We start from the raw sequence: 9,338 nt of genomic DNA on the forward strand, positions 1-9,338 counted from the left end.
TTCCAGAACACTAATTATCTCGAACTGCGAAAGTGTTCCTAATATTCTCAAACTCATTGTATTCTCCTCGTCCGCACCTCGCAAACTACCCAACTCCATCCTCATTCTTCACCCCACAGGCTAATGCTAATCTTACCCGCAATATAACGAGAAGTATTACATAACATCATATTTTTTCCTGCTGAAACATTGCTCGCTGATCGCAAAACGTGGATTAAATGACTTTGCACGGCCTGCAACTGACCTGCCTTGCATCAAGGTGATCATATAATTGTGACAATACCGAGCGGAGCAGTTGCCATAAGTCCTGCAAAGACATCCGTGCCGTACAATTCAGTTCCTTCTGACGTCTCCCCGAACCCAATTCTGGTGTATGATCTCACCCCGGGTGTTGATTGTGCGAGTATCAAGGCCCGCCTGTGACCGACATATGCGCATAACACTTCGCGAGTCTTTAATTCATCATCATCATCCATATGTGCAGGGACAACGATTGGCCTGAAACCATCCCAGAATATCAATTCGTGCTCATAAGAGTCTCGTGGGTATAACCCCTCCTGCGGAAAAGGAGTTTTCAATACCCGCGCAGAGATGACTGGGGCGCGTAGCCGAATGTGACCGCCAGTCACAGTCCCAAAGGCATTGGGTCCGCCAATATTGACTTCGGCATCGATGATTTCGCATTCGAACTCAACGCTCTCAACATCTCCAAAGCACTCATTGACATAATGGGTGACGTACTCGGCTTCGGGGATACTGTAATAGATGGCCGAATCCTGAGATGCCCAAGACCACGAAGGACTTCGATATTCTTTAGACTTCGACCCAGGACCGGCTCGATACCACAATAGTCCACTTATCAACGAAGCTCGCCATAGTCCGGCTAGATAATCGTTCTTGTGATTCGAGTACAGAGCCTTTGCTACAGCGCTGATTGCTACCAGTTTATCGCTGCCGTATGTGAGTGCCTTGTGGGAGTACGTTGATACCACTGACATGTACCACAAGTAAGTCAGCTCACCCACGCTCAAACGATAGTCAAGGTCACGTGGAAAGTCTCTTCCCGGACCGAGACTCGCAGGTCCTTCACGGTCAAGGCCATCTTCCGTCTTGAAACAGTGATCACACTGCCAGACAATCTGTGAAGCAGTGTAATGCAAGATCCTAGAAGAAAGAAGCCGTTCTTGCATGACCCATCCTCGCTGCATCAGCGGTCCTGTTTGTATATACCTCTCACGAGGTCCTTTGTCGCAGGATGTGTAAAAGTACAGCTGACCACAACGTCCATCACTCAGTTTACTATCGATTCGGATAAGACTCGAGAATTCTTCAAGATGCGAGGTTGAAGTTTTGTTGAAAGCACCCTCGAGCGCGGATTCGCTTGAAGAGATAGCGACAGTAACGACAGAGCCTCGATATATGCCAGCCATACGACCGCCTTCTTGTGCCCACTCATCTGGGTCGTCTTGGACGATACACAAAGAATCTATCCATATGTATCGCACGCCTAGCCCGTTCGCTATCGAAATCGCGTCGAACAGAGTTGGCGGCAGTTCTGAGAGAGAAAGTCCCCTCATCCGCTCCCTCATATTGGATTTTGTTGTTGTCCAAGTAGGGTTAGATATCTTGCCCCAGCAGTAGCTCAAGGCGATATACTTGCGTCGACGATTTTGTGCTTGTACGAGTCTGACTTCTCCAGGCTTTCCACCATCAGGTCGAATATCGATAAGCCTAGTTGGATTTTCCGGCTTGAGCTTTTTGGGACCTAGTCGTGCTTTCCGACTTATTGTTTGTAGTATACTCCTGGACCTCCATCTTTTCTTCGTATTGTGTTCGTTTTTGCCTGCGTGACACTCATCGAGCCAGCTTTTCGCAATCTTGAATGAATTTTCAGATCGAGTTGATGTTAATCGGTATCTCCACGGCACATCATACTGGATGCCTGGATCATGCTCATCTGTAGACGGATTAGTATGTGCATTCACAGTTCGCATGGGAGTCAAAGAGTATCTCCGTAGACCTAAAACGATTACGTTTGAGATCTAAGCTATGCAGCTCATTTGAAATCTGAGCAGCTCCAGATCTAGCAGGTCTAGTAGATCGGCACCCAAATCGAACAAGAAAAGAGTGCATAAATCAACGTACTGGTGAAATAAAGCAACGGACTATTAAGCAAACGTTAGAACAAAGTGAATCCAAGTGAAGAGAGTTTTCCAAATCAAGAAAATGATTTGTTTCACCATTTCACTTACCGCCCCTTGACGCTCTCGCCACTTTGGACATCAATTATATCAGCCCACAGTTTGCTCAAAACCACTTGAAATCGATTGGACCACGGAAACCTCGGCGTTCCAAAATGGTGACGAAGGAATTCGCAGAACTTGCAACTGCGAACAGAGGCATCCAAGTCAGCAAGACGCAGATGCTTGTAACCAACAGCCAGCCTCTCTGCATTGATACCCTGACAAGCTTCACAAAGCTTCTTCTCCGGATCCACGTCGTTAATCGAAATTTTAGCTTCGTCTACGTTCAATTTTGAGACATCCTCCTCCTCATTGTTTGAGATTCTTGACTCTGGTGACGACGGCCTCGACTCTCCAGATTCTCCCCGCGTAGAGCGAGGAAAAGAGCTCCGTTTCCTCACCCCGTATTCCCTCCATCTCAGACCCGAAACACCACGGGGCCCATACCTCGTGAAAAGTTCACTGTTCTTAGAGCTTGAGGGAGAGTCGTAACTCGCTTCCGGCTTTCTCGACCAGAAATCCTCGGCCATCCATAATGTATCAGGCGAGACGCTCCTCGCGCGACCCCCGAGAAACGTGACTGAGCGAGAGCGTATTGATCCCCGTCTTCGATTGGGTCGCTCGTATTCTGCCCATGCTTCTTCGTAGTTCTGTGAGGGTTGGTTAGAGTCAGACCTATGTCTTGTGGTGCTGGTGGATAACGGACGAGATCCCTGTAATCTCGCGTGACTTCTTCTTCTTGTTCTTCTTCTCCTCGCTCTAATGAATGGGAGGACATTTTTATGCTCTAATGCCTCATCGAACTAATATCCAGTTGATATATACTGAACACGCGATAAGGCGAGAAGTGCATTCTGACTCAGATCTGACCTGATGGAAAGAACACTTTTGCAGCGTACTTTTCAAACCGCTTATATGCCGTTCGGCGCTTTTAAATTTTGAAATAATAATTATAATTAATTATTATTGAAAATTGAATATAAATGGAATACTAAAAATTTCGAATTACGATTTCTTTCTAAAGTTTTCAAAGTTATTATATTCTCTTCGTCTACACTACGCAAACTATTTAACTCCATCTTTATTCTTCAGCCCACAAGCCATTGCTAATCCTATCCGCGACATACGAGAACCCACTCCTCCCATCCTTCCTCTCCTCAATCTCACACGCCAACACCAGCGTAACGGAATAAAGACTTGCATTCAAACAATGAATCTCCAACCCCTCCTCCTTCACGACCGTCATCGCATGATGCAGTATTCTCTCGACGGGAAATGGTCTTGCCGAACGGTACACATCCGGTCCTGATGCTTCCGATGCATAAAGATTCATGATCACGATGTCGACACTTGGTGGCCCGGAATACTGTTCGGACTTTGCATCGCGAAGTTCTCCTGTGAGAGGATCCTCGAATTTGCCATCGACGACTGGACGTTTGGCTTCGTAATCCCATACGCCGCTGTGGAACGATCCATCGGTTGGGACTTTCGCTGGATTTTTTGATTCTGAGGTCTTGGAAATGTCGGCCATAATTGAAGTGTGTGCTTGAGTAGTTCTCGTCCGATGGGATAATGTCTGAGACTTCGGCAGTAATCGCGTCGATTTTAGATGAGTAGTATGATTTTTGATTCTCTATCAAATCTTTGAGAATTGCTTTTTTCGAGATTGAGGGGCAGGTAGAATTGGGAGCCTTCGACTAAAAGTGGTAGCGAGCCTCCTGATTCGTTAGACATCAGGCAGCAGAGGCAACCTAGCATATACCTCATCGCTCGAAAGGCGTATTGTGTCCCAAGGAGGGTAGGATCTCTGCACGTACAGGCTTTGATTTGCGCTGTGTAATATTTCGAGCGCTGGGCATCGATGTAGAGCTGAGCTAGAGATTATTTCGCCCTTTGCATGTCAAGTTCTGAGACTGTCCCCAATTGGTTCAAACATCTTTCTTTCATCGATGGTAACACTTCGTAGAAGCAAATAACAATCAGCTTGTAGCTGAATTTTCGTCTGGTCTGGGCCTATTTCGATGACAGTAATGAGATGAATCGCTGGATCCAATAATTGCGAGAGGATATTCTGTTTATACTGGTCTGGACCAGTATGAGCTAACTGTCAGAAGTTGAGGCTATCTACTTCTTCTCCTTCGTGAACTTCAACCCTTCTTGTACTGCCTCCTGCGCTTTTTTATCCGTTTCCACCTTCTCGGCACTCGGCGTGATGGCCTTGAGCGGCTCAACAAAGTCAATCGCACCCAACATCTTCGTCAACCAGACATCCTGCGGGCCAGCAGCCATCTTTGAAGGAGCACCATGAGAAAAGTGATCACCACTTAAGAACTCATGCGGAAATCCATGCTCGAACCCGTACGCCACATCAATCTCCTCCATGTCCTTATCATCGAGAGCCAACCCCAACGCCTCGATATTTCCCTGAAGATGCTCGACCTTCCTCCCACCAATCAGCGGGAACACATACGGTGCCTTGTGCATGATATACTGCATGGCCACAGCCTGGATAGTTGACTGCTTCCTCTCTGCAACAACCTCCAGCACCTTCGAGGCTTTCTTCTCAACCTCACTAGGAGGCAGCATCTTCCTCCCCGGGTTCTCCTTCTCGCGCTCCTTAAACGCCTCCTCACTCTGAAACATCCCTTTCCCAAGCGTCCCATAAGCCAGTATCCCCATCCCCTCATCCCTACACATCGGCACAATCTCCCGCTCAAAATCTCTCGTAGCAGCGTTCCACAGTCCCTGATACACGCTGAACTGGCGCAAGCCGTGGTCCCGCGCGTATTGGTTGGCTTTGGCGGCTACCCAAGCGGGACTGTCGGAGACACCGAGGTATAGGACTTTGCCTGAGGTGATGAGGTCGTTGAGCGCGAGCATTAGTTCGGGGATGCTGGTGCTGAAGTCGAACCAGTGGACGTAGAAGAGGTCGATGTAGCTGGTTTGGAGCTTCTTGAGAGAGGCTTCGAGGGAGAGTTTGAGGGATTTGGAGCCGTTGCCGCCGTAGTTTGTTTTGAGGATATTCGCTCCTTTGTAGTTCTGGTAGGCTCCAGTGTATTTGGTTGCCTGTTGGAATTAGAACGTGAAGTGCCAAGTGCGGGTAGAGGAGGAGAAGTAGTGATGGTCAAGGGAGAGGCAGGGGTATGAGATGAGGAGGAAACTTACAATGACCATCTCATCTCTGTTTCCTCGAAGGGACATCCATTCTCCAATCCACTGCTCGGACTCTTCATTCTGATATGCATTGGCAGTATCGATGAAGTTCCCACCTTTCTCGTAGAAGTGGTCAAGAATGGCAAAGACTTGGGGCTTGGGACAGGCTCCCATGCGTGATGCCCTAGAATGAGGTACCCATCAGCTTTTGCAAAGAAGCAGATGGGATAGAGTGAACAGAGGTTAACCTCTCAATCACGTACCAAGCTTCACCAAAGCCCATTCCTCCGAGGCAAAGCGGGCTGACATAAACTGCTGCTGTAGGGGCAAGTTGACGGTGTCTGTGGAGCAGAGATCGAGCAGCCATGATGAGATTTTATGTGCGAATTGCAATATCTAGGTGAAGAAGAATAGAGATTTCGATGTGTATTGGAAGGAGAAAATCAAAGCATGTTGGGAATTCAATGGACATATATATAGAGCACGGAGCAACCATAGCATGGAAAGCACCGACACAGGCAACCACATGAGCATTTCAACAGGAACATGTCTAACTAATAAGCGAATCCGACGTATGGAAGATCCTCAACTTGAGGCTTTTTGTATTTGGAAAGCCTCAACAGCCAATCAAGACGCTGCATTTCCGAATGGGCCACTCACGGGCAAGCATTAGTGCTCCCCCTGCTTACGTACATTGCCAAACGCAACGGGGTATTGCATACTTGAGGGTGAACATCAGCATTTAGTAGACCCACTTGAACCGCAACAGGACTGCTGAAGAATTGTGATGAAGCTTTCTGTGTATGATTCTGGCTTGAAGTAAGTATGAAGTAAGTATGAGGAAGAGGAGGAAAGTTTGGATCGTTGTCGGTAGAATTCCGGATACGCTAGCGCTGGAACTGTCGTGACGATTCGCTACTCTACAGCTCAACTGAAACCCAAGACTTTACATCTCATCTCTTTTGATATTCCCTTTCCTCTGCATGCACGCATCACCACGGAAGCAGAATAAAGACCTCCGACACGGCGGACAATCATCTCCAAAACATGGATTCAGGAACAAGATGCAGAGCTGCCGGTGATAAGCAACAATCTCCGGCCAAACTCGAGTTGAGTCGCATGGTGCAGCAAGTGGAAGTGAGGACTTCCGAGGATGATTGGACTGGAATTAAAGATGCTGCAGAAAGGAGGAAGCTCCAAAACCGTCTGAATCAAAGACTTTATCGTGCGTCTTGTCACGTGCTTTCCATTCTCCTAGGAGCTAAGCTGATTTGCTTTAGGTCGAAGACGAGGTGCGAAGCCAAAGGTTGCTCCTCAACAAGGGAAAACCAAGATTGATGCTGCAATACTGGCTATTACTCAGCCCGAGCCAAATCTCAGGGGGGACGAGAAGGAATCTGCCACTTCTGGTTCTTCCAATTCAAAATCTACTACTCTAAGCTCTGGGGATAGCGACTCTAGGAACAGCCAAGTCACCCATCCAAATAGATATCGACTCCGTGAACTCAATCGATCGCAAATCTACGATCTGATGCTTCAATTCGAAGCGAGCACACGACAGGATTATTTGGTCGGCTCTCCACGAACCGACCAGCTCCTCACACTCATCCAATTTAACGTCTTCCGCGCCCTCCTCTCGAATACAGCGACTCTCGGAATATCTTACGAATGGCTCGGAAGCGACGAAGCCATCTCGCCACTGTCCTCTCCAGTCCCAGGCATTAACCCCTTTACACCTGTTTCCCTCCTACCCACCGAACTGCAGAGAACGATAACTCACCACCCGTGGATTGATGTCTTTCCGTTTCCAGCTATGAGGAACAATATGCTGCTCGCGGAAGACCAGTACGACGAGATGGCTCTTTGCAATGATCTCGTTGAATTTTGCACCCTTCCGAATGAGAAAACGGGGTTGATTGTGTGGAAAGATCCTTGGGATCCGAGTGGATGGGAGGTCAGTGAGACGTTTGCTCGACGATGGACTTGGGTGATAAAAGGCTGTCGGGAGCTGCTCGAAAGTACGAATTATTGGAGGCATAGCAGGGGAGAAGGCCCGTTGGTATGGGAAGTGTGAGCATTGATTCTGGTCGGGTCACGTGAACAGTCATATTTTTGGTACCCAGGAATGGAGCGCTTGGTCTTTTGATACCTTGGGATATGAAGATATGAAACCAAGTGGGCAATATTTTGGGGTTGACGATTGCTGGGTCTTCCAAGTGACCTACTGGATGCGCAAGATCAGACTTAGGTAGGGCATCCTGCGCCAACTGCGCTAGTCGCGCTGGATGAGCTGGATGCGCTAAATGCGCTAAATGCGCTGATTGCGCTGAATGTGAGGAATATGCTGCAAGTTTTGAAGCAAGCTTTGAACTGAGAGTCACAACTGAGCTGTTATTCGATCTTTTTGGAGATCCCATTCATTTGGCACGTCTAGGAATGATGGTGACAAGACCATGTGGAATCTTGTGTGCAATGTTCGAGTTTATCACTTCCTTGTTCAAGTCATTCTGCCATTTACCACTTGTTCACGTCCAGGTTGTCCAAGAGAATCCGGCGCTCCAACACTCTCAGCTGCTGTTCATGCTGGCACACATCTTTGCAGTCTTTGAATTTTCTGACTTATTATCGAGTGGCACTTTGATCAACGAGCGTTCCAATTTATATAATTCAAAAACGTTATACTCCGTATCTAGCTTGTCTTCTCCTCGGTTCTTACCTCTCCTTGTCTTACACAACAATTTCCCTACGAGGTGATGCCAAGGAATGCAAGATCCATAGACTCATGTACTGGTACGGTGTGACCAACCCCTGCTGCACTGTATCCTACAAGCTGCGCTGTTGCTGATGTACCATCTCCATAGATAGTCTGGGTGTAGCCACTTTGAGGCGTGTTGGACGCGGTCTTAGACGTCGTCAAGGCAAGCACGTTTGACCATTCTTTCATAGCTTCGGCATCTACAGGTGAATTAGTGTTTGTTATCAAGTAGTCATTGAGCTGAAGGCATACAGTTGGGATAGTGAAGAGTGTTATCAGCCGTTCCGTGCCAGATTTGCATCCTTGGTCGAGGGCCAGTGTAGCTTGGGTAGTATGATCGCACCAAATCTCCCCATTCTTGAGCAGTTTTAGTGAGCTGTCCATTTGCGCACGAATTGGACCATCCTGGAGGATCCTGAGTAGCAGTGGCCCCTGAGACGTAGAAACATCCATCTGGAACACCGGAGTAGGCGGATCCTGCTTTGAATACATCGGGGTAGGCTCCAACCATGACGTTTGTCATCATCGCGCCAGAACTGGTTCCAGTGACGAATGTCCTGTTTGCATCTCCGCCGTAGTTGGTCACGGCATACTTGACCATGTTGACAATGGTCTGGCTGTCTCCCCTTCCATTGTGAGTCAATGCTTTTTCTCGTATCAGTATGTTTTCAATTCAGGTTGCTTGAGAGAGCGACTATCTAGCTGTTGAAGAAACATCAAAGCAGCCACCACTTGATCTAGAGTTCGGATAGATCAAGATAAACCCGTGCGAATCAGCCAAAGGCATGTAGTGAGACTCAGTAGAGTACGCTGTTGCTGATCCTTGGCAATGATGTATCGCTACAACAATAGGTGCCGGAGTCGTCAACTTCTTTGGTAAGAGCTGAGGCCACCGGGAATGGCCCACTTAAGCGAGACGCGGTAACGCGTAAAAATTCTACACCCCATTTTAAAACCCTTACTACACAACAACCCTCTTAGGAATCAGTCCATAATTCAAGATGGAGACACCTCTTATCCTAAGTGATCCTATCGAGAAAGAGAATAATGAATGGCCTACCCCTGCACGTGCAGTCATTCGATCCCTATAGCGCCAGGGAAAGTCGCAACGCGAGATTGTCTCAGAGACCCATATCCCTCGAAGAACAGTACGCCGCATTCTTAAGCAGGAATCTAGTCGGAGAGAG

At 47.8% G+C, this 9,338-nt stretch overlaps 6 protein-coding genes across 6 annotated transcripts in view; 1 reads left to right on the plus strand and 5 right to left on the minus strand.

Annotated features, from left to right (window-relative positions):
- Positions 1–2: 2 nt before the first annotated feature.
- Positions 3–2,211, minus strand: LY89DRAFT_689748 (HET-domain-containing protein). Its single transcript, XM_018215964.1, has one exon. The coding sequence runs from the start codon at positions 1,992–1,994 to the stop codon at positions 264–266; it is 1,731 nt and encodes a 576-aa protein (XP_018064893.1). The 5' UTR covers positions 1,995–2,211; the 3' UTR covers positions 3–263.
- On the minus strand, positions 2,084–3,201 carry LY89DRAFT_263659 (uncharacterized protein). The gene is made up of 3 exons (XM_018206293.1): positions 2,950–3,201; positions 2,241–2,893; positions 2,084–2,165 (listed from the first exon to the last, which is right to left on the minus strand). The coding sequence occupies exons 1-2, from the start codon at positions 3,019–3,021 to the stop codon at positions 2,249–2,251; spliced, it is 717 nt and encodes a 238-aa protein (XP_018064894.1). The 5' UTR covers positions 3,022–3,201; the 3' UTR covers positions 2,084–2,165; positions 2,241–2,248.
- Positions 3,202–3,210: 9 nt separating this feature from the next.
- LY89DRAFT_723718 (uncharacterized protein) lies at positions 3,211–4,217 on the minus strand. Its single transcript, XM_018218841.1, has one exon. It carries the CDS (start codon positions 3,772–3,774, stop codon positions 3,325–3,327), a length of 450 nt encoding a protein of 149 aa, XP_018064895.1. The 5' UTR covers positions 3,775–4,217; the 3' UTR covers positions 3,211–3,324.
- Positions 4,218–4,219: 2 nt separating this feature from the next.
- LY89DRAFT_787550 (voltage-gated shaker-like K+ channel, subunit) lies at positions 4,220–5,763 on the minus strand (the record flags this gene model as incomplete). Its single annotated transcript, XM_018223084.1, has 3 exons — positions 4,220–5,309; positions 5,409–5,580; positions 5,660–5,763. The coding sequence occupies 3 exons, from the start codon at positions 5,761–5,763 to the stop codon at positions 4,368–4,370; spliced, it is 1,218 nt and encodes a 405-aa protein (XP_018064896.1). The 3' UTR covers positions 4,220–4,367.
- Positions 5,764–6,348: 585 nt separating this feature from the next.
- Positions 6,349–7,841, plus strand: LY89DRAFT_656375 (uncharacterized protein). Its single transcript, XM_018212381.1, has 2 exons — positions 6,349–6,621; positions 6,677–7,841. Exons 1-2 carry the CDS (start codon positions 6,444–6,446, stop codon positions 7,468–7,470), a joined length of 972 nt encoding a protein of 323 aa, XP_018064897.1. The 5' UTR covers positions 6,349–6,443; the 3' UTR covers positions 7,471–7,841.
- Positions 7,641–9,338, minus strand: part of LY89DRAFT_700937 (alpha/beta-hydrolase) — a gene marked incomplete at both ends in the record, with an annotated part of 2,836 nt that continues 1,138 nt past the window's right edge. The window contains 5 exons of the mRNA XM_018217154.1: positions 7,641–7,740; positions 8,144–8,351; positions 8,404–8,796; positions 8,881–8,991; positions 9,212–9,213. Of these exons, the coding sequence (XP_018064898.1) occupies positions 7,641–7,740; positions 8,144–8,351; positions 8,404–8,796; positions 8,881–8,991; positions 9,212–9,213 (814 nt within the window). The remainder of the gene's footprint in view (positions 7,741–8,143; positions 8,352–8,403; positions 8,797–8,880; positions 8,992–9,211; positions 9,214–9,338) is intronic.

Source organism: Mollisia scopiformis (assembly GCF_001500285.1).
Source record: "Mollisia scopiformis unplaced genomic scaffold LY89scaffold_26, whole genome shotgun sequence".
NCBI classification, from domain to species: domain Eukaryota; kingdom Fungi; phylum Ascomycota; class Leotiomycetes; order Helotiales; family Mollisiaceae; genus Mollisia; species Mollisia scopiformis.